General features: G+C 34.9%; 1 protein-coding gene and 1 pseudogene across 12 annotated transcripts; one reads left to right on the forward strand and one right to left on the reverse strand.

Annotated features, from left to right (window-relative positions):
* Positions 1 to 1,108: 1,108 nt before the first annotated feature.
* Positions 1,109 to 22,105, forward strand: LOC114275135 (protein EMSY-LIKE 3). Of its 12 annotated transcripts, none has more exons than XM_082911044.1 (11): positions 1,109 to 1,385; positions 1,475 to 1,636; positions 9,080 to 9,285; positions 9,377 to 9,486; positions 9,594 to 9,831; positions 9,969 to 10,154; positions 10,224 to 10,292; positions 20,663 to 20,908; positions 21,003 to 21,071; positions 21,147 to 21,210; positions 21,674 to 22,105. In XM_082911044.1, exons 2-11 carry the CDS (start codon positions 1,609 to 1,611, stop codon positions 21,847 to 21,849), a joined length of 1,392 nt encoding a protein of 463 aa, XP_082767170.1. In that variant the 5' UTR covers positions 1,109 to 1,385; positions 1,475 to 1,608; the 3' UTR covers positions 21,850 to 22,105. The 12 variants fall into 12 exon arrangements, with proteins under 12 accessions (XP_082767170.1, XP_028072936.2, XP_082767171.1 ...); XM_028217135.2 differs by having other exon boundaries at positions 21,677 to 22,105; XM_082911045.1 differs by having other exon boundaries at positions 21,147 to 21,201.
* A 723-nt stretch (positions 22,106 to 22,828) lies between these two features.
* LOC145814124 (casein kinase 1-like protein HD16) lies at positions 22,829 to 23,894 on the reverse strand (annotated as a pseudogene).
* Between the last annotated feature and the right edge of the window lie 1,170 nt (positions 23,895 to 25,064).

Here is a 25,064-nt window from a genome sequence, read left to right on the forward strand (position 1 = left end):
CAGTTTGACTAAATTTTCTAAGAAAAGTGAGTATTGAACAGTGCTACAAAGTAGAGAAGAACGACGAGGATGTTCGAGTGTATAGAACCACGTAGAATTATTTTATATATTAATTAAAATGGTGAAATTTTATTGCACATACATCTTAAAGAGTGCCTTTAAGAGGTGTGTACCATAGAATTTGAGATTAGGTTTAGTTTCTCTTAAGTTAATCATCTCAATATGAGAGGACGTTTGGGCATGGTAGGCCTATTTTGGAACCGATTTCGGCGATATAAACTATTTCTCTTTAAGAATTCGTTGAGTAAAACATTTATGTAAAAAATAAGATGATCGGATATCAGTAACTATATATTTGAATTGATTTTGTATTACAAAAAATGTATGACTTTTCTAGAAATTATATTTGTTGTCATTTTTTGAATACAAAGGGCCTTTATCAATCAGTCTTGTTATTTAGATTTATTTATCTATAAGTCTTGATTGATAAATTTATCTATGTAAATTTATTCATAAAAATAAAAATGATTGATAAATTTGTCAATATGACTTAATAAGTAATAAGTCCTAAAAATATGACCTATTGATAATTTATCCTATTATGATAGAGATACAAATATATAGCCACCAATATTCCATCATCTTTATTTTTTATACTCCCTCCGTCCCAAAATATTAGTCCCTTATTCCATTTTTTATTGTCCCAAAATATTAGTCCTTCTTCAAAAATCAAGTACAAAAATAATATAAATTTCCTATTTTACCCTTCTTTTAAATTAATAAACAACATAAAAAGTACAATTATGCATTGATATTCCCAAAAAATGTACTATCAAAAGGATAATTTTGGAAAATTAACTTTTTTCAAATACAATAATTGTACTACCAAAAAAAGTTAGATTCCCCAAAAAGAACCATTATTTTAAGACGGAGGGAATATAAAAATTCGATCTAACAAGTCATAAAAAGAAAATTAAACGATTCAAATAACCGAAAAAATCCAAACACTCCGTGAAATTAAAAATGACAAATGTCAAAGAAGCCAAACCTTTTAAGATTAGGTGAGACACACCTCTTGGTAACAAATGTGACCGTTAAAACGACGTAGTTTTATTTTCCAGAAATGTCCAAACAACGTCGTTTCCTGTTCTTCCTCCCCAAAATTGTGTTCTCTCTCTCTGTCTCTGTCTGATCTCTGTGTCGCTCGCATTCTCTATCATCCGTCTTTCTCTTGCCAAACCACCAAAAACCAAACCGCTGTGGAACGCCGTGAACTACCAGTGGCCACCGTGGGCCACCAATCTGTGTGTGTGTGTGTCGTGTTTCGCACAGCTCCTTCTCTTGCTCTTTTTCCTTGTCAAAACTTCAGGGTACCAACACTGCAGGTGCGTTAATTCTTTCAATTTCTTCACACACGGGGACGTAGTTGATCTAATCCCAAGTTGTTTGTTTGTTTTTTTTTTTAATTTTATAGAATTTCAGATTTTGCTATATCCTCTGTTGCTGTTACAATTACAATTACTCATGAATTGTTGGCTCTGGGGTGGTGCTACCGGTTTTGGGGTTTTTTATTGTGGACTGATGCTCTTGATTTTGGTATAAGCGGCCATGGAGTACGGGCTTTCTGATAGTAGTGGTGAGCTGCTCATCATTAAAGACTGTTGTTTGTATCTTTAACACTCACATTTTTGTCTTTTTTACGGTTTACAAGACTTTTTTATCTTTAAATTGTCTGTATTGCTGGTTTTGAATATTGATTGGCTATGAAACACGAGTTAAATGGTTTAATTTGTTAATATTCAACATATAATTAACATTTAATGTCAAAAGTAAAGGTGTAAATTAAAATTAAATGTCATTATATTAAATAACTTATAAACTATAGCTTAATTTCAAAATCATGCTAAGTATAAAACTAAAAAAAAAAAAAAAGGCCTAGTATATTGAATTTTATGTTTGTAGTAGAAGAAAATAGTATTTTGATTGAGGTATAATGTGGTTTGAGAATATATTAGGTACATTTGGTTATGCCAAAAATTAAGAGGAAAAAATTTGGGTATACTTAGCACGTATGTAGAAGTACCATACACCGGTAAGTATTCGGTACAAGTACGCCATGCTTTTTGAAGTACCCATGCTTTATAGTTGATTGATAAAAGAATTATGGAATTAGGGTTTAGGGCTTGATTTGGTGATTAACTAGTCCTAATGGTTCACACACTTTTAAGTTGTCACATTGCAAAGGATGCTAGTTTAGGTTTTGACGTCAACATCACTTTTGACTTCTGATCATGCTACTATTCTGTAAGTCAGAGTTGCATTGGAGAACTGTAAAATTCATGAGATGGACTAATAAATTGCTGCCATAGAATATATACTGCAAGTCTTGTCCCTGTCTACGTGTGTATATGCTGGTCAGGTTTTGTGGTTAATGGTGCACAGAACATTGGGGTTTTAAGCATTTGTATATTGTGGGGGTAATGAGCTGAAGATCTAATTAACCTTGAGGTCATTACCGTGGTGCATTCAGATTATTTTGTAGTTTTTGAATGGAAGGTTAGAGGAAGGATGGGTTAGGCTTAAGGAAGGTTCAAAGGTATGAGTAGAGGCCTAACAAGTTCTAGTTTTGAGAGAAAAAGTAATTTGACTGCAAGTGTAAACTTGTAAAACTTTTTTTTTACATTGGGAAAGTTTAGCAAATGGGTTATTTAGGTCACTGTTTAAATTATAACAAAATGAGGGGCAATAGTTTAGTTTTAAGTTTTTAACTAGTAAATTCATTCAAGTGCTAGGCTTTACTTGCAAACTTTGGCAATTATATAAATAAGTTTGATATTTCTTCAATAAATCAGATTTAACTCACATTTCTCTCATTCTTTGACAACATCCCTTGCCTCCGAGAAGCCATTCTAGCATGATTTATGGGCTTTACGGTAACATATCTAGGCTACATGCATTAGATCAAATGAAAAAGCTTGTATTTTTTTTCTTCCTTTTCTTCCCTTCTTCCTCTTCTTTGATCTACTAGACATAAGGGTACACCAGTTGTATCGAGGCATGTCCCATACATTTATGTCGACACAGGTACCTTGGGCTAATTTGTTGATTCCACGAAAACAACTTTTGACTATGAACATTTTTTTATAAACTATAGTTTTGATTGTCTTCAAGTCTTTTAATTACATTTATAATCACAAAACTAGTAATTATTTGATATAAATTATGCATGTTTATCTTGACTACAAATTACTAATAGTTTAAAATGAACTACCTTTTTAAATCATGGTTATTAATTATACAAAAATAATTACAAATCACTGCAAGCTGAAATAAATATTGATTCTGAAATGAAACATGCATATTAGTATCCTTGGGAACTTGTATGAAGTTAAAAAAATAAAATAAAAATAAATTCACGACTTCGACGTCGCTACTGTTATGCAATGTCCGTCACATCCGAAACCGCACTATTGCCATTGGTACTGTTATGGAGGCAGCTACCGTTGCTTAAAATCTTGAATCCCCACATAGCTACTACTTTATGGTAGGGGTGTTCACAAGTCGGTTCGGTTCGGGTTTACCTTTGACCTGATAGCTGAACCGACACATTTGGGGTAGAGAATCAGTCATCGACCGGACTAAGGTTCAAAATCGACCGAATCAAAAAAATCGATTTGGCAATCGGTTCGGTCAATTTCGAAGATCCAATAGGAGTAGAAAAAATATTATGAAAATGGAATTAAAAATTTCAAAATAACAAACTTAACACTCATATAAACATATACATATATTTCTTACAACTAGAATGAGACTTGAGGAGAGAAAATAAAGAAAAATCTAGAGAGGGATCGCCGCTGTTGATCATTGTTGCCGTCATTGTGCAGCCACAAGCACCACCACTGCCATCGCTCATCGTCGCCACCACCGTTATTTTTGTGCTCATCCACCACCACATCATCGATAGAAAGAGGGTAGCAAGAAAAGAGAAGTAGAGATGAGGGAGAGTAAGAGATGGATGGATATGTTTTTGAAATAAAGAGAAGTGGAGATGAGGGAGGGTAAGAGATGGATGGTTCTGTTTCTGAAGAGAGAGAGAGAGGAATTGATGAGAGGTTTTTTTTTGATTTGGGAGAGAGAGAGAGAGAGAGAGGAAAAGGGGAAAAGGGGTCAGAATTTAGGAGAGAGAAGGAGAGGAGATGAGACGTGAAGTTTGAGGGGAGAGAGAGAGAGAGGAGGCGTCAGAATTGAGGAGATAAAATGAGAGTTAAAGTGAAACGTCTCTATCTACAAATAAAAAAGAAAAAGAAAAAGAGTGAAACGCCAAATATTTGATTGGGAAGAGAAAAGTCCACTCTTGGGAAGATCTAAAGTTCTTGAAAAAATAAAAGTCTACAGAGTTTGTATAGTTTTCCAAGACAAAGACAATAGGTCTCCGCTGACAAGTAAAGCTAACGTAGTAATAAAATTGTATATACCCCTAATTCGGTCGGGTTGGTTTAGGCAGGTCTGTTTATGTTACATCTGACCTCTGACTGGAATTCACGAAAAATCTAAAAGGCACACTCGCAGCCGACTGGGCTATTTGTCGAAACCACCCATATTGTATCCGGGTCGGGTGGATTGGGTCGGTTTCACGGGTTGTTTGGATATTTGAACACCCCTACTTTATGGGATGCTCCTAAGGGCAATCTTAAAAAAAAAATTAGAAGAGAACACAACTGACCCGTCAATGGACTAGCTGACTTATCCAGTTCAGGCACCTCTCTTAACAGGAAGCAACTCACATTTCCCAAATTTCACATTTATTTAGAGATAGCCACAAGACATAACAAAACACGCCTCTAAATGTCAACTACTCTTTAATCCCGTAATAGGACATAATGGTATCATCTACAAATAAAAGGTAAGATATGGTGAGGGAAGCCCGTCTAGCTCCTCCAAATTCATACTTTTTCAAAGGACTTCCCTCAATTAAAGAAACCTGAAGATTCATATTTTTGCATTTATGTTTGGATGCCTTGTTCTCATAGGTTAACAAGATGGATAATGAGGAAGTTGATTTTGTGGTGAAGAGGATTTTCATAACTATAAAACATTTTAGAGGTCAAACCATATTGTGTGTTGTTTTTTTTTTTTTGGTGGGGGGAGGGGGGGTTATTTATATTATTCAATAGGATGCTTTTTGCAGGTGTTTGTGACTTGTGGTTGTTTTTATTCTTTTTTCTTGACTCCATGAAGGATGCCTTGTTCTTTTTTCCCTCTACCTTCTATTATTAGAATCTAATCTATTTTGTTTTTCGTGAATAATTTTTTTGCACATGAGGTTAAAGAAAGCATCTATTACCTTGAATCAGTTTTAGGGTTGCTTGGGAGTCTGATATGTAGAAAATGAAATAGTTATTATTCTTTTATGGATAGAAAATATGAGCTCTAAGCTATGGAGTGAATGCTAATTAATCAAAGAATAGTTGAGATTCAGCCTCAAACAAAACATGTGGTTGTTTTTATATTATTAGTCAATAATAATTCAATAGGGTGCTTTTGAATTATGGATAGAAAATATGAGCTCTAAGCTATGGAGTGAATGCTAGCTAATCAAAGAATAGTTGAGATTCAGCCTCAAACAAAACATGTCATTTGGCTTTTTTGTTTTGTTTTGTTTCTTAAGAATCCATTTTTCACTTTACTTATTTTTATGGCGCCTATGGTTATAAAAGTTACAAGGATACACCATAGAGCACCAGGCGGCAGACACAACTAGACATTTGGGTGCAAATATACAGGGTAGTTTAACTTAAGGATATTCGTTATTTGTTTTGCTTGAATATGCTCTTGACCCACAATCCTAGGTGACCTAGAAAGATAGTTCACTTTTCCATGGCCTTAAGCTACTATTTGTCCTTCATGTTTATATCCTTTAAGTGATGATGAGAATGCTTAGATGCTTAGGTGAGCTAGAAAGATAGATTTGATTAGAACAGGACAAACTGTTAGGCAACTAACAAAAAACACATTCATAAAATGAGTGTAGCTGGGATAAAAAATGCTTAGATGGATGTGTGGTAAGATTAGGAAAGATAGTATTAGAAATTAATATATTCGTGAAATGGTAGGAATACCAATTGAAGATGAGTTGAAAGAGAATAGACTAAGATAGTTTGGTCATGTACAACAAAGGCCAATAGATGTAATAGTAAGGAAGAGTGATATGATCAATATAAAATGAAATGTTAGGGGTAGGGGAGACCTAGACTCACATGGGAGGTTAGGGGGATAGTTTGTGTCGATCGTATTTGTGTCACAATTACCTCAACGCTACCCCCCCTTCCACCCCCTCCCCTTTTTTTCTCTTCATGTTATTGTGTCATGTCATTTTTTATTTGTGACCAATTTATTTCATATCAAAAAATTTCACCCTAGTTAAGCAAGTGTATTAAACCCCACAAGTTAAATTTCATTAAACTAATTTCTACTAAATAAAATTATTCATAAAAATGTTTGATTTCAACTCATTTCCATTTCCCCAATTTGAAAAAACTATAACTTATTGTTATTTATTTTATATTATATTAACTCGAAAATAGATGGCAAAAAATACATTATGTTAAATGAAAAACACACACACACACACACACACACACACTACATTAGCCTTAACATGGCACCGCTTAGTGGAAATATTGAAATGTGATACTAATTCTTCATTAGACGTGTTATCCATGTCAACTTTGTGTTATGCAAATTCGATACTAACCTAATCCCATTTAATATTCGTGTTATCGGATCGTGTTAGATTTGTGTTTATGTCGAAAACATTAAACCCCAACTAACTAACTTTGTATACGGTTCAAAATCATGTTATCCTGCTGTGTTGAAAATTCTCACCTTTAGTTGGCCCCACTGATTGGAACATAAGGCTTAGTTTGGTTTTCTTTAGTTTTTTTTTTCTTTTCCTTTGGATGTAGTATACAGTTTACCAAATATCTGTTTGGTATCGGTGAATTCTAGAAATTATTTTGAAAAACGTCCACTTGTATTGTTAAAATTACTCTGTTGTGTTGTTATCATTTGCCAACTTGTATCCTCTGTCGGAAACGCATTCCATTTAGGGGCTTGGGATGCCATTTTGCTGGAGAATGAGTAACTGAAGCAGCTGCATTCAGCAAATTTGCGCACTCATTGATGAACGACCTTACCTATTAGTATAAAATACAAATATTTTCTTAAATTAATTTTCCATGGAAACAAAGGGAGCCTATATTAGGTCCTTATTCTTTGTACTCTGTCTCGTCCTATACTCTAATAAAAACCCATTCCAATGATTGATCTTTGTGTTACCCTCTCTTTCTCTAGACACCTGTATCAAAATGATTATTTTGGTGTCATCTTCCATTATTTTTGTTTTGTTAGAATAGATTATTTTTATTATATATCTCATAAATTTATGATATTGCATTAAGCATGTGAGAGCTTAGTTCGGAATTCGGAAACCACATATTAGGCCTTCATTTTATTTTGTTATAGCTTAAGTTTTTAGTGTTTACTAATATTATTATTATTGTTATTATTATTATTATTTATTTATTTTTTAAATTTCACTTTCACTTGCCTTATGAATTTGTAATTTGGGTAAATCACAAACACACCCCCTGAGTTTTACTTAAATTACAAATTACCCCCTATGGTTTTAGAAATTACATTATGTCCCCTAAGGTTTATAATTTCACAACAAATAAGTCATTTTATTAATAAATCATCAAGTTAATTAACAGTTTTTAATAATGTTAAAATTTTATTTCTATTAATAATTCAGATAATTTTATTATTGTATAGGTGAACAGTTAGAAATTTCATTTTTTCAAGTAATTCTGTTAAATAAAAAATTCTGACAAGGAGGTATTTGTAATTTTCCAAACCACAAGGGGCAATTTGTATTTTAAACAAACCTCAGGGGGTGTATTTGTAATTTACCCTTGTAATTTTGGTTTTCCGTCATTTATCATACATGAAAGACTTGTTCTGGTAACTTTATCATTTAGTAGCCCACATAGTGAAAGTAACCATTGGTATGGTGCTTTTGGAATTGCCTTAACCTAGTTGATTTTCTTTTTATTTTATTATGGAGGTACAATGATAAGTTTGATCTTTCGGATCCAAACAAGATTTTTTTTTTTCTCTTTAGATATTTCTAGTTAGGACTTGATCGAGGGATCAATTGACCTCAAAACATGAAGTAAGAAGACCAGAACATTGACTGAGGATTTCCATGTGCAAGTTTTGTATATTACTACTGTGTATGGCACTGTATATGCATTCCTGTTTTTCCTTTTCATTGTTGAATGCATGTGATTCTCTGGACAGGAATGCTGGTGACTTTTGCATGTTTGATGCTTCAGTTGAGACATTGTAACAGGCTAAAAGTTTATGCCCTGTTTAACATCATTTGTAAAATTTTTATTTTTGTTTTTGTTTTTAGTGTTTTCAGAAGCAAAACAACGAAAAATTTGGAAACACTAATCGTTTTAATCTTTGTGCAAAAGACATTTTTTGGAAATTTAGAAAACAATTTAAAAGTGTTTCCTCAAACAGGGTGTTTTCAGAAAACTTTTGCAAACAGTTTGCCAAACAAGTTTTCCATATTGGTTTCCATTTATTCTGTTTTCGGAAGCAGAAAACAGAAATGATACCAAATGCACACTAAATATTTGCACTACAGTTGCAAGATTTAATTTGTTTTAAACACACCTTTTGTTTGCTACTTATGAGGTAGAAACAAGAAATGGGCACTGAGTTAACCGGCATAAGTTGATTCTCTCTCTCTCTCTCTCTCTCTGTGTGTGTGTGTGTGTGTGTGTGTGTGTGTGGAAGAAACACAAGTACTGCTTAAACAATTCAAAGTCCTTGCACTTGTTAATTACTAGATCATTATACATTCATGGAGTTGGCATAATAATTTTTATCTCCCTATGCAAATTTCAAATTATATTTTATTTTTATGTTTATGTGTTTATTTATTTTTCCTGGGTGCCACATTCAAGAAAACTTGTTTGTGTAGTGATTCTTTTTTATTTAACTGCAGGCACAGATGATGACCTTCCTCCTTCCCGTCAAAATAGGTTTTCAAGGGGGGGCCGTGCTGCAGGGAATGTAAGATCTGCAGTTGTTGGTACTGCTCAATTCTCTCGGATGCATAGCGATATGGAGACACAGATCCACCACGTAGAACAAGAAGCATATACTTCAGTCCTTCGGGCCTTCAAAGCTCAATCTGATGCCATTACTTGGGTATATATTACATATTGTTTGTGTATTCATTATATCTAGTGTTTGAATTGTGCTAAATTGATTTAAAGTTCTCAATTTGTGTATATTGTAGGAGAAAGAAAGTTTAATTACTGAACTTAGAAAAGAGCTGAGAGTATCAGATGAGGAACACAGAGAGCTTCTATCCAGGGTTAATGCTGATGACATCATCAGAAGGATAAGGTCTGATAATATTATGACATTGTATTGCTGAGAATGGTTCATCAGGTATCTCATCATGTTTGGTCAGTTACTCATTTTTATGGGAGTGTGTTCAATATTGTCATTAGGGAGTGGAGGAAGGCAAGTAGGCTCCAACCTGGCATGCTCAGCAGTACCCAGCCTGTTCATGATCCTGTGCCTAGTCCTACTGTTTCTGCATCACGCAAAAAACAGAAAACATCACAGTCGTTAGCTTCTTTATCCCTGGTTGCACTGTCCCCGGCATTGCATCCATCTATGCAACCATCGTCATCAGCCTTGAAACGAGGTCCTGTATCCGGAGCCAGGGGCAAGAAGCCAAAATCAGTAAGTCATATAATTTTCACTATAAGGTTTGTTTACATATAGATGATAAAATTGATATGCTCTTTGTTTCCACTATCTTAGTTTTTGGTTAACTGAATTAGACATTGCTTAGTGCATCCTCAATAAAGTCTATGCAGTACCCCTCTACAGGCTTCACTGGAAGGGGACAAGTTCCAAATCGGGGTTGTTCAGGTGCCTTTGCGGTAAATGAACCTGCTGAAGCAGCAAACTTTGATCCATTAATTGGGAGGAGAGTTTGGACAAGATGGCCTGAAGACAATAACTTCTATGAGGGTGTTATAACTGACTACAATCCTGTTGAGGTATGCCCAGTTGTTTATTAGACTGCACTATTTGATGGCCCTGAACTTGCAAATTACAAAAATTTGCAGGGCCGGCACGCTTTGGTTTATGATATTAATTCAGCAGATGAAACATGGGAATGGGTCAATCTCAAAGAGGTAAAAGATGGAAATTTTCCCTTGTTTAGTAACTATATGGCTTACTTTTTCCTTGGTTAATCTTTTCTTGTATTATCATGAACATGTTTTAGCTGATCCAAGAAATTCTGTTTACAATATATGAATGCTTGAAAATTGAGGAAATATATGCTTTATCTTCTCTAGTATCAATGCATTTTGTTCGTCTGCCATTGTGTGAATGCTACTTTGATGTTATTATTTTGCTCTCTGTTTACAGAACAACTAATTGATGCCTGATTGACAACATTCATGCGCATTTATTTTCACCATTACCCATAGTAATCTGGTTAAATAACAGAATATAGTTTAGGGTGACTGTAGCTACACATCTTTTTTTGCAGAAAATGCTTGGTTGATGTCAAATTCTAATATTTGTAGAAAGCAGATTGCATCTAAAATTTACTAATTGTACTTTGTATGTTTATCTGAAATATAATTTGGTGGAAAATTTTCAGCAACAGCTGTTTATGTCAGTGAGAATACGCTATTTTATGTACTTCTATTTCTCAGTTCTTCAGAAGTGGAATTAATTTGCCTTGTGTAATCTCGCTTTTGCTCCTATACCTATTTGTCAATTGCACATGTTCCTCTGAATTAGGCTGGGTATTTCAGTCTGTTGCTCAAAATACTCTTGATGATTATGTCCTGAGGTAAGGTTTAAGGAAGAATGTCTCATGGTCAAGGATCAAATTTTCGTTTTGATTTGTGTTGTTTGACAAGCAACAAAACAGAAACAAATCGAAAGAGACAAAAAGAATATAAAAATACATCAAATTTTATAAACACAAACACAAACTTATTGTTAGATTGACAATAGAAAGAAAAAATAAAGTAGAGAGAAGAGAACACTCAGCATAAGGCTAATGATAGAGACCCATTCAGAATTAGGGTTCTCCTTTTAGACACATTTATATTAGAAGATCCAAAGTACATGAATATCCCTCCGATTAAAATAACATGACACAACACTCCCCCCAAGTTGGTGCAAAGATCTCGCATGCTCAACAGCCAATTGATCTTTGACCTTCGCAAAAGGCAGACAAATAATTCAGTTTTTCAATTTTTTTTTTTAAAATTTAAATATTAGAAAAAATAAAGGATAGGTAAATCTTGCATTTTCATTTGTTTTTTTTTTTTTTTTGCTCTGCAATACATAGGAAAAGGAAAGAGAGCAAGAGCAAGAGCAAGAACAAGAAAAAGAACCAAGGACAAAACAAGCAAAGGGAAAGAGACTAAAAATAGATTGCTGAAGAGGATTCTGAATTGATAGCTACTGCAGTGCACGCAGCAGAAAGAGAGCAAGAACAATAAAAAGATCGAAGGACAAAACAAGCAAAGGAAAAGAGACTAAAACTAGATTGCGGAAGAGGATTCCAAATCCATAGCTACTGCAGTGCACATGGCAGACTTGACAAAAATTTCTGAGAAGTTAATCTAGAAACACCAAGAAGCCATATCGTGAGCAGCACCGTTAACTGATCTAGAAGCATAGGAGAAAACCAAATGATGCCTTTTCGAAACAAGAGAATTCTGGGAATGCATGTCATCCAACAGTGAGACAATTGACCAATGATGCTGAGAAATATTAGCCGACATGGATTGAACCCCTACTTTAGCATTGACTTCCAAAATAACCAAATCCCATTAATCCTCCAATGCCTGCACTGTACCCCATCTAGTTGCTTTAGCTTCTGTCAACAGTGCCGATGAAGTAACACCTTCCAAAGCTCTAGCCCATAACACATGGCCATCAGCATTCCTAGCCACTGCTGCTCCTGCCATCCTGTCTTTTTTTAAATGCAACATCAAAGTTTACCTTGATAACACCCTAATCAGGAACCATCAAATCTGAAGCCCACGAGCAGGCCTAGAGCTGGGGGGATCACCCTTGGAAGACTCTTGATAAAGTTTATGGTCCTCTGATAGACTTAATACCTCCTTAAAAAGTTGACCCAGATCAACCACTTTGGTTTCAAAGACTGCGGTATTGTGGCATTTCCAGATACTATCCACTGATATAGCTGCAAAAAAATGAAAAGATCTTGTTGGGGAGTATGATTGGGCATCCAAGAGTGATCATTCTGAACTTTCGATACCCATTCAACTCCAGAGCATGCACTCACCTCTTCAGAATGTATTTCCCATTTATCAAACCAAAGAGTTCTAGCGATTGTACTCTTGGAAAATAAGTGAACTACTGCTGTCTCCTCTTCACTTTGATGGAATGGACATAAAACATTCTCCATGTAGAATGTAGAGGCTAGTGAACCTCTAAATGGTATGGCATCTACGTCCACTCACGGAAAAGCTATTTTCAGAAGCTCATGGATTTTGGCCTTCCTGAGATTTTGCCAGTCCTGAGTACTCAAGCGATAAGGCTGAAAGTCTAAAAGATGAGTTTCTACTCTATAAGCTGACTTTGATGAAAAAAAATCCAGAGGGCTATGGAATCCAAATCCCTTTTCCATGTGTATCAAGAGTTGGGATAGGAATTTTTTGGATTGCTCAAGATGTATGAGCATCAAAAAGGTTATCAAGCAGGTCCTTATGCCATTGCAGCGTTTCTCCTTCTAAAAGAGCACGCACTTTTGAAATTTTATAGCCTCATTTGAACTAGGAGGAACTTTGTAGTGTTGAAGATCAGGTACCCAATGATCTTTCCATATATCTATGTAAGACCTGCCAAGGTCTCACATAGATGAAATTCCCTTACATATATAGGAATCTGAATTTCTCTTCTCGACTGATAAAAAATCTACTTGAGAGCAGTATTTCTTCGATTACAAATAGACCCAGAGCTTGTTTTTGTTTACATACCAGTTGCCATCCCATTTTGGCGAAGACAGCTTTATTCGAATTCAAATCCTCATCTTTTGAAAGCCCAAACCACCCACTTATTTCAGCCTGCACAAACAAATCCCAAGCTCTCATATGAATCCCTCTAGAATCCTCTTATCCTCCCCACCAAAAGTTGGATATTTTAGAATCCATTTCACCACATATAGCTACCGACCAGGATACTGTATGAAGACATTGCCTAAGCAGGCGTCGAAAGAGCTGCTGCCTTATAAGAATCGCTCAACCTACAGACTTTAGAACCTTGATTGTCCAACGTTTCGACATCAACTCCAGTTTCCATATAACTTTTTTTCTTTATTTTTTTCTCCCCCCAATAAACATTGGTAAACCCAATAAAATGCATCCTCTTTCCCTTATTTAAGTTCTAGGAGTTGTCTATTCCAATGGCGAAGGTTAGGGGCAGCATTGGCACTGAAACATACTGCTGATTTGCCCCGGGTAAGCTCTTGTCCTGATCTACTCCCTTATAACTCTAAGCATTACTTGACCACTGCTGCTTCAGATTCATTTGCATAACAGAATATAAGGAGTGCAAACATGAGGTGGGAAAGAGGAAGCTGGATCTATGGATTTTTACCCCATAAAGCACACCCTGGTTTTCTGCATAAGCAAAGTCTCTTGTGAGTACTTCATACAAAGAACAAAAAGGAAGAGGGAGCTTGGATCTTCTTGCCTAAGACCCCTTTGAGCATTGACAAAACCAATCGGACCGGATTTTAGCATATCGACGTACCCGTATCGTATCAGTACCAGTACTCGTACCCGTACCCGTGCTTCATAGGTCCCTGGTAAGCTCTTGTCCTGACCAACTCCCTTATAACTCTAAGCATTACTTGACTGCTGCTGCTTCAGATTCATTTGCACAACAGAATATAAGGAGCGCAAACATGAGGTGGGAAAGAGGAAGCTAGATCTATTGATTTTTACCCCATAAAGCACACCTTGGTTTTTTGCATAAGCGAAGAATCGTGTGAGTACTTCATACAAAGAATAAAAAGGAAGAGGGAGCTTGGATCTTCTTGCCTAAGACCCCTTTGAGCATTGACAAAATCAATCGGACCCTAATGGAGGACAGCGCTGGATTTTGAAAACAGAGGTTATTTGACGGCCTAAACAGTGAGTAATTTAGGGTTGTACGAATTAATTGAATGTTAATAGGTAGGGGAAGGGATTAGGGTTGATTTGAGGGTGATTGGATGGGGTTTGAGGTTGAAAAGTGCACTTTTAGAGGGCTGTGAATAGTAATCCGAGAATAGTAAATTGAAATAGAAATTAAAAAGAGAGAAGAAGATGAAAGATCTAGGAATCAGTCCTTGAATTCCTTAGGCATCACACCGAGGGCTTGATTGCATCATACAATCTATAAAGAAGTTTCAAAAGTTCTTGAAATTCTCTAAAATATAAACTTTTTTATTGAATTAGAAGCATTAAATGACTAGGCTTTAGAGACTTTCTAAACCAATTAGAACAAAAAAAGAAAACTAGCATAATATCATCGACTTCCAAAACCAATTTAAGACCAAATAACAAATATAAATGAAACCTAATTAAATAATTTGACCCACAGGATGACCTATGGGCCACCCTTACAGCCCATGTTTGTAAATGTGAATGACATAAAAATCATAGAAAATATAAAACAATCATAAAATAGGACTCTTAACAATACTAGAAACATAATTATATATGATTCCTACCAATTTCTCTTTGAAATTATGCCGATGTCCAAATATCATCGCTTCTATGAATTTAACTTTTCTTGAGCTTCTTATATTTTGCATCATTCTCCCCTTCTTGGAGAAAACTCGACCTCGAGTTTTGAAGTATCGAAGTATAAAAATCCACAAACTTTTAAATTGCGTCCATGGCTTCATGTTGGAATGTTCATGTTGATGCTGCCTTTTTTGTTGGAGGTTGCAACAAAAAAAAATGAAAGATTGATATTTTCAATCATGTCACTAAATTTTTCTGGAATAACAAAGTCCATTGGCATAGGAAACACATCTTGGAATTCATCTAAATCAGTTTTCATAAAGCTTTCTTCGATATTCCTGGCAACAACCTGGATTCTTTTCTTTTTAGCCTTTATACCTAGCACAAGATCATCTTTTGATTCACTATTGGCCACTTAATTGATTATATGATTGGAGCAAATTCACTAGATGAGTTTTTAGGCACTACATCGGAGACCTCGAAGTGCAATATCATAACCTCTAAAGGCTCAGTAAGTTCTGGACCAGCAGTAGGCTGCCTTAATTCTTCCATCCCTACACCTTGTGTAACATTCAAGTCTTCTATTTGGACCTCATCCTTTTCTTGAGTAATAATTAGATCTTCTTGGGGTGCTTTTGAATCATCAATTAGAGTCTCGTTATCCTTCAAAATTTGGTCATCTTTCACCTTAGAAAAATTATGAACATATTTATTGGCTTGCAACTTCAATTGTGTAGGGTTTTCATTCCTAAGAACAATATTCGGCTTTGGTGCATCTTGTTGTGGCTTTTCAGCATCTTTTTCTGGCACTTTAACTCTTTGTTTTTGCTCAGTTTGATTAGATAGATAATATAGGAAAGTCAAAGAAAAAAAGGAAAAAATAATCTTTTATGTGTTTGTTTAGATAGAGAGTCCTACAAAGTAATGGAAACTAAAATTTTCTGTATAACTCAAATTAGCTTGTTAGTTAGGCTAATACAAATTTTTTCATCTTTTCAAATGCATGCAAGAAAATAAATTTTCATTTCTTTTTCCTTTCTTTCACTTCACTTCTACCATTTTCATTTTCTATTATCCGTTTCTTTCCAACCAAACAGAGCCTTTGTTGGTTTCTCTTGCTGGACAGTCTTTGCATTATGCCCAGGCTTCAAAACTATAGATTTTTTCTTAAAATTTTACAAAAAATTCGAATTGTATAGCCTTTTCAATAGCATCTTCGAGATCTTCCAATTATACACGAGACATCTCTTCTTTAATTCCAAATCTCAATCTACTTTTGAAACGAGCAATAGTCATCTGTTCACTTTCTTTCTACTACAAACTTCATAAATAATTCCTTGAATTTTCTTGCATAATCAACCACACGCACATCATCTTGCGCTGGTGCATATAATTGATTAAGAAAATCATCTTGAAGATCCTTAAAATTTTTTTTCTCTAAGAAGCGCTTTACCCTCTTCCTAAGTTAATCCATTTGTATTGGATCTCCTACAATGAGAGAGCATCATGGCGAAACCTTACGCTCTAATACCAAATTGATGTAGGACATCGTTGGATTTTGAAAAGTGCACTTTTAGAGGACTGTGAATAGTAGTCCGAGAATAGTAAATTGAAACAGAAAGTAAAAAGAAAGAAGAAGATGAAAGATTTAGAAATCACTCCTAGAATTCTTAGACATCACACCTAGGGTTTGATTAGATCATACAATATGTAAAGAAGCTTCAAAAGCTCTTGAAATTCTCTAAAATATAAACTCTATTAAATTCGAAGCATTAGATGACTTTACATCTACATTACATGGACTCGTCGTTTTCTGGCCAATACTGCTGTCGACACGACACCGACATGGGTGCTTAATCCGGCTCGGACACGGCACTTTGCAAAAGGATACTGTAGATTGAGGAAGACGACCTAGTGATTGGGTAGATCGAGGAAGAAAAACACAGATTGGGGAAGATGGAGGCGCAATAGATGTTGATTCACATTGACCATCGTCTTTCAATCACCGAAGAGGGGAGAGAGAGAGAGAGAGTTCTCAAGTCAAAACTTTATCTCTTTTTTTACGTGGCATATTGCTTCTCTTTATCCTTTTTTTGTTTTTTTTTTTCCCTTTGCTTTTGATTTAGCTTTTGTTTTATTCAACAACTAAAAAGAATAATCATAATGGGCCAGCCCACACTTTTAAAAGAATGAAAACTGGCCTGCCCAAACTTTATCGCTGTTTGGGCCACAATACTTTATAGTTAATTGGGCTATCTTTTATATCTTCATATAATTAAACTCCTAATCTAACTAATTTCGGCCTGTCCAAACCAAAATTCTGCAGCAAAATAAAAAAAATAATAATTCAGATTTAGCACCTAAAAAATAGTATAAAAAAAGAAAATAGCATAGTAGGATTAGACCTCTGCTATTTCTTTTAATATTTTTTGCTTTATCCACGTTCTCGTATCTAATTTTTGGGTACATGTTAGCCGAGTCCACGTGTCCTTTATTTAGAGATGTTATCTGTCCGATCCTTAGATATACACACCCGCACCCGAGTCCATGTAACATAGTGTGACATAGACTTTAGCGACTTTCTAAACCAACTAGAACAAAAAAAAGAAGATTAGTATAATATCTTTGACTTCCAAAATCAATTTAAGACCAAATAACAAATATAAATAAAACGCAATTAAATAATTTGACCAACAAGACGATCCATGGGCGACCCTTACAACCTATGGCAGAAAATATAAAATAATCATGAAAGAGGACTTTAATAATACTAGAAATATAATTATATATGATTCCTACTAGTTTCTCTTTGAAATCATGTCAATGTCCAAATATCATCGCTTCTTTGAATTTAACCTTCCTTGAGCTTCTTATATTATGCATTAGACCTCCTTTGACCAACACAGATAAAGATGTTGTCAAAATACATTGTTGAACCCAACCAATCAAAATACGTTGTTGAATCCAATGAAAAAATTCTCTGGAGCATTCAACACTTCTATGATAAAAGGCCATTCGATTCTGTCATCGGCTTTAGACATGTTCACTTTGATGGCCATGAGAGTACCTTTACCCTTTTTCCTCTTCAGTGGGTGCATCAACTCTTGAGCGAGGACCGTATTCTCATTAATGTTCCTGTTAGGCACATAGGCAGCTTGGTTTGGAGCGTTGAGATGTAAGCTGGTAATAACTTCATTTGCCACATAACATAGCCTAATCATTACGAAGATTTGGGGATCAAAGCAATGAAAATGTGTTGAGGCTCTTAGGAGGTTTCGTTGATGAAAAAATCCCTGACCATTGCAACCACCCCACTCCAACAGAATGCCAATGTCTTAAAGAATAGGGTAGACATACCATCAGGCCCTAGAGCTTTGAGGGAAGGGAAAAAAATACAAATTTCTATGATGTGTTTGTGTCGGCTTTGATGTGTATGGTACGGGAATGCTCTTCCATACCTGGACTTTCAATAGTGGGTGAGAAGGGAAATAGTTACTAGATATCCTGAACGATTTTAACAAATCTAACTATTTTTACTATGAATTTTGATAGCCTCTTGGTTTGTGGTAAACAGCTCCATGGAAGATTATGAAGATGAGATTTGAAATAGACTTTACCAGTTCCATCTATTTTCTGATGTGTGTTATAGTACCATTATTCCATCTCTTTTCTGATGTGTGTTACAATGGCCTTGTTTGGTGTAGCTGTCAAAACAGATTATAGATTATAGCTTAACAGATTATAGATTACAACTTTAATCAGAAGCTGTTAATCTGTTTGGTATAGCTGTTGGATTATAGATTTAAGTTGCTAAGTAGTGTTTGGTAGAGCTTAATTTTAGCTCAACTCAGCTTTTAGATTATTTTGAGCTGTTTTGGTGTGTTTGGTAGAGTTTAAAATCACTTTTTGTAGCTTAAATTAAGCTAAAAAAGTGATTTTTGGTTGAGTGGCAGAAGAGGTGCTTTTCGGATTCAGCTTAAGCGAAGAGTTAAAAATTGAGGGGTAAAATTACTTAAATGCTCCTCGTCAATCTCAACTATTACCAAAAAACCCAACTATATAAACCCTATATTCTCAAACATTGTTCACTTGAGAGAGAGAGGAGAGGCGATTTCCAGTAGGAGATTTTCGGCAAACAAACCAGAGCTCTCTCTCTCTCTCTCTCTCACACGAACTAGAGGCTAGGGCACGATCTGCTCTGTCGCCGCCTCCCGTCACCATAACCATCGACGACATGATCGCGATCTAAAAACCTAACCACGATCGCCATCGCCTGCCTCCTCCTTTTCTCTCCGGTGTTGGTTCGTCGCCATCGCGATCTAAACCAAGCCGTCGTCGCGATTTACGTTGTTGTTGGTCTCTCTCTCTCTCTCTGTGCCTCCGTTGTCGTCCCCCATCCCCCATCGCAATCGGCCGTGCGAGGCGATCTCAAACCCTAGCGCCGCCACGTCGCCGCTGTGCCTACCGGAGCTAGGGTTTTCAGTGTTTTTTTTTTTGTTTTTCCCTAGAGGTTTTCATTGTTTTTTTAATAATAAAAAAAAAAATAATTAAGCATTTTAGCCATTAAGGAAATAAATTTTATATTAATTGATACTAATTAATAATTTTAGTATTAATTGATTCTAATTAAGCCATTAATTGATTCTAATTAAGCCATTAATTGACACTAATTAATTTATAATGAAAAAATGAAATAATTTTATATTAATTGATACTATTAATGAAAATAATGATTTTTGTAATACTAATTATATTAACTTTTATTGATGAAATAATTTTTTTAAAATTAAAATTGAAAAAAATGGCAAAATAATCATTTTTATATCATATAAGGGCAAAAAACACAATTACACAACAAAAAGTTATTTTACAGTTTATCAACCAAATACTATTTTGCTGCTTAAATCCATAATCTCATAGCCATACCAAACATGTTAACAGCTTATGTTTACAGTTATAAGTTATAATCTGTTAAGTTATAATCCATAATCACTTTTCCATAGCTCTATCAAACGGGGCCTTTGTTAAATAAGTTGTGAAGTAACTTTTTCAATTAACTTTTATTTTTTGTTACTCACTACTAGTCTACATTTCTTATAAAAAATAATAATAATAATCTATAGCCCGTTTGGGTCTTTTTCTATTTTTTAAAAAATAATAATAAAAAAATCTAAGAGTATAACTGTAAATTAATATGTCCATAACAGAAGCTGATAATCAGAAGTAAGGGGTGAGTAGTTTCTCAGAATCGGTTTTTTTGAGTTAAAATAAGTTGTTAGAATCAGAAACTGTTTGAAATAAGTTTAACCAAACAGTCTAAAATAGTTTTCCGAAAGTTAGAAGCTATAAGTTGGCTCAAAAAAGCCCAAATAAACACCCCTAATGCCGTGACAACAATGGATTAAACATTGCTTGGGTTTGCCCAAAGGGTGGTTATTTAAACTACAATTTTAGCTCTAAAATGTTGCAGCTCCTTTCTCTAAGGGATTGTGTTATTGCTTGGGCCATTCCCAAGGATTCTCATTTAAGATTGATTTTGAGGTTATGTGGACTTTTCAGTTTTGAAATTGTTTAATTCTTTCTCTCTCTCTCACACACAGACACTTGGTTGAAAAGGAGTTATTAATTGCATAGATGAAAACATGAACTTTTTTACGAACACGAGAACAATTAAAGGAAACTAGAGCTGCCAGATTTTTCACTCTCTTGTAGTTATGGGACTTGCTTTCAAAACATTGTCCTTGTGCCTTAATTGTATTATCATCTATTGACATTAGATATCACCAGAAGACATCCAGTGGGAAGGTGAAGATCCTGGGATATCTCGTAGAGGTGGCCGCAGTGGACCTGGCCGTGGATTTAAGAAGTCTATGGCCCGTGGTGGAGCTGTTGCTGTTGCTGGAAGAGGTAGAGGGACAGCAAAAGGTCTGCCCAAGAAAGATTTTCCTTTATCACAAAATGGCATTGGAAAGAAGCCTTTGGGTGATATTGAAATACTTCATACCGATACTCTAATTAAGGAGGTATGGACGCAACTTGAAGATTTTGCGTCCCACTGCAAATATAATAACATTGTTTGTTCTTCTCATTCTACTCTGATGTGATTTTCTTCTATAGGTGGAGAAAGTTTTCAGTTCAACACATCCAGATCCTTTGGAGGTTGAGAAAGCAAAGAATGTGCTTAAAGTAAGAACAATCTAGTATCTGGCAATAAAATTTTCACCTCTTGTAGCAAATTCTGACATTTCCTTTCAAATGCAGGAGCATGAACAAGCCCTTGTTGATGCAATTGCGAGGCTTGAAGATGCTTCTGACGGTGAGAGTGGTAATAAATGACTAAATATACCCATACTATATGACTACATAAAAACTAAACAAAGATGCCCTCTCTTCTACTGCATCTTGCATCTCATGTTTCTTTGGATATTTAGATGTAATCTGTTATGGCTCTGTAAATTTTTTTGTCTAATAAATTATTCATAGTTCTTTCAAAATTTGAGAGAATGAGCTCCCAATGGTTGCCTTGATTATTTGCCCCACCAATTTTTTTTAAATTTTTTGCCACTAACAAATGGGTTCAAGAGTGTATGGAATTGTTCACATTTTATGCTTAGAACTTTATGTTCGACATTTTTGGTATGGAATGACAACATCATACAACCATGATAATGTATTCCATTGGTGTTCTCATATCATTTTCCATTTCTAGAACACGAGAAGAGGTTTGCTTTAAGCTCATGAGTATGATAATGAAGCTTTTCTCGTTTATGTTTCTATCCACTTTGAAGCAGATGGAGAGCATCGGTTCTTGCAAGGGCAATCAATGGATGATGAGCAACAGAGAAAACAGCACTATGATCATATTGGAGAAGGTAGAGTAGTTGAAGGTTCAGATGGCAACAAGATGGTCAGAGATGGAAGGCCTGGTTCTGATGATCATCAAGATGATGGTGATGACATTTGATTCTAGTTAGTTTTTAGGGTCAGGCACACCCCCTGTTGTCCTGAGCCGGACTTCTTGTATAAATGACTAGCCAGATGGAATAGAGGTTGGTTTCTGGTTGTAACAGAAATTAGGTTTTGGGTAGAGGTTTTTTTTTTTTTTTTTTTTTGGCTTAAACATTGTGTTATTAACATATAATCAGGCAAAGGTGGAAATATGCTTGTGTAAAATTGTTCAATGAGGAATAATTTCTTTACATATGAAGATTATTTCTATATATTAGTTGCATGTGGGGGTTGCATTATCGTTGATAAAAATAATACAAGAAGACAAATAGATAATTTTTTTTTTGAGAAAATCTCCGACACAAAAATACACTATTCTCCCCCCCATTCTATCAATCATAAACACATTTGATATGAAATTATGAACCAACAAACAACTTAAATCTTTATTGTCTTAAAATATAACTTCGTGGGTTAGCAGGTTCAAAGGATTTTCCTTCTCTCTAGCACCAATGATGAAGCTAAACTGAAAACAAATCAACTTTCGAGTTTTCCTTGCAAAGTTAATTGAAAAATAACATTAATAATTTGCGTGGGTACAAATATGATTTTATAAAAATGTGAATATCTTGACAAGTAATTTAGGGGTGAGTATCTTAAAAAAAAAATAATAGGTACACTGTTGTCCATAAAATTAACAATGTATTCTCAATGACAAAAAAATAAAATAATAATAATAACATTAAGTGTTTAAATCTGTTTATTACTTAAGAGTAATATCGTAATAGTGACTTAATGACTCCTGAATAACGTAAATCTAGAATATAAAGAACAATCATTTGTTAAACAAAGAAAACACAAGATATACCACACATGCTTGCAACATGGCGTCGTGCATAAATTAATTTATCAAAATGTGTTGAGGCATCTCTAGATATGAGACTAATTTTCTTCTAGGAAGTAGATTATCATGAAATAACATTGTTAAAATGTGCAAGTTCACCATTTACACTTCTGAAATTTCTCATACTGGATTTTATTATCATAAAAAAATTGAGGTACGTCAAAATGTGAATACCAAAGAGAATTTTTTCACTCACCCTTGGACATAAACCACCAAGGCACTGCCATTGGATGCACCAGCAAGTGAAGTGATGTAATAATTCTTGTCCCACTGCTCCAAAATCCACTCCTGATGAAGAATTTAGAAATAATAGACTTAAAGAGGCAACGGATAATTTGATTAATGAATTTTTAGAACTCATGGTGAGGACTATAACGCATAACTTGTGCAAGAAAACTTTGGATGCAAAACCTGTCCTTGCATCCATAATAACTACCCACAGATTTCCTGAACAAGCTATGCAGCTAATGTACAAACCATCTTCCTTTCCTTTCTCTGCATGCTGGTCGAGTCTCGAATACATTGCAACACATGTTTATTGAGTCCCTACTTGAGTATTCTTTCAGAAATAAATGACAATTCTAATCAAAGGTAGTTTAGCTTGGAAAATTAACCACACTTGCTAAGATAAAATTTCCAAGCCTATGAGAATCCATACATGACAAAGGAAGTGCTTCTTCAAATGGAGAGGAACATGGTTACCCATAATGACTCATGGTTTGACTATTAAAAGCTACGTTAAATTCGTAAGAGATGAAGAAAATTTTCTATAGCAAAAAATTAAAGAAAAGAAAGATGTTTTGCCCAGCTTTACCCCGGTTTCATCGGTGACCTGGAACTATAGATTGAGATCCACCGAGTAGCTGGAGTACCTAATTGAACTTTTTTGCGAGGCTGCGCACCATCTTCCAAATCCACAAGCAAGCTCCCCCTTTTTTGACCAACCTATAATACATGGCATGTTTGACAACAAATATTTAGAAACAACAACACACAAACTTTAGACGATTGCTCAATTGACATAAATCTACAACCAACAACCTTCAAGGCTCCATCTATTCTGATGGGTCGCAATGACGCACTGGAATTTATGCTGTCTTGAATGAAATAAGCTTTGTGTAATTGGGTTCTTCATCAAAATTCATATTGGTCACCATCTCAAGAAATTGTTGAAAAGGGGGAGGACAAAAGGAACAAAGCATTTTTTACAAACAAAGATTCCTTTATTCTCACCCTACAACCTAAGAATATACCATAGTTTGTAGTCAAAACAAAAAATATGAAGTCTGAGAGATAAAAGCATATGGCAGTGCAGGTCCAGCCCCCAGAGGTTACACCTGTGGTTAGGCTTTTTTTTTTTTAAGCTTAACAAGAAACTTATGAGGCAAATTCTATAAAACTAACTCCCCAAAAAAGCCACCCAGAAATTAAGATAAATAGAACTGAGGAATATTTCTTCTATTTTGGAGAATTACTTAAATGGAAGAAAATACTGAGCCTTGTGAAAGTAATTATTGACACTAAAAGATCCACTTATGTTAAAATAAAAGGAAGTACTTTTAAGTCTTCTGAAGGTAATTATTGGCAGCTAAAACTCCTTCAGACATGCTTCATGTTTGACTCATTTTTTAACACCAAGATCCTCTAGAGTGAAATTTTCCTAAAGTTTCCTAGAATGCTATGTTGTATGGTTGAGATTTACTGGTAAGTCACATTAAAAAAATTGATGTGACTTGCCAGTAAATCTCAACCACACAATGTAACACTCTAGGAAACTTTAGGGAAAAATCACTTTAGAGGATCCTTGCTCTATTTTTTACGGATTCAATATGTAGGACGAAATTATTAATCATCAGGAGCAGTGAGTTTTAGGTAATTAGGTACCTTAAATTTCGAGCTGTTTGGTTCTTCAAATATTCAATGATTTATTATGAACTCAAGGAAGGTGATTTGCTGTTAATTTTGTTGGCTGGTAGTTACACTTTATTCATGGTTGAGACACCAACAGAACAAACTTCCAGCGATTCAACGTGCAGGTGTTTTGTTGTGCAGCTGTTTTGTTATTTTGTTTTGATGCGTTACAATCTTGGGACTCATGAAGGCACTGTGTGTGTACTCTGTTAGGCATGAAAACAACCACAGATTAGGATATTTGCTTTCACCGTTTGAACATCAAAAGCAGGCCCTTCCTATGGACGCGGCACTTTGTTTTGGGTATTAGGCACGTTTTTATCCAAATATTGTGCCAATTTGCTTTAATCAATATAGAATGTTACTTAATTTTTAATGGGAAGTTAAAAAATCTTTAATAGTAATAAAAACTAAGC

This window comes from Camellia sinensis, unplaced genomic scaffold, assembly GCF_055761805.1.
Source record: "Camellia sinensis isolate YWXY unplaced genomic scaffold, ASM5576180v1 Unanchor1, whole genome shotgun sequence".
NCBI lineage: Eukaryota > Viridiplantae > Streptophyta > Magnoliopsida > Ericales > Theaceae > Camellia > Camellia sinensis.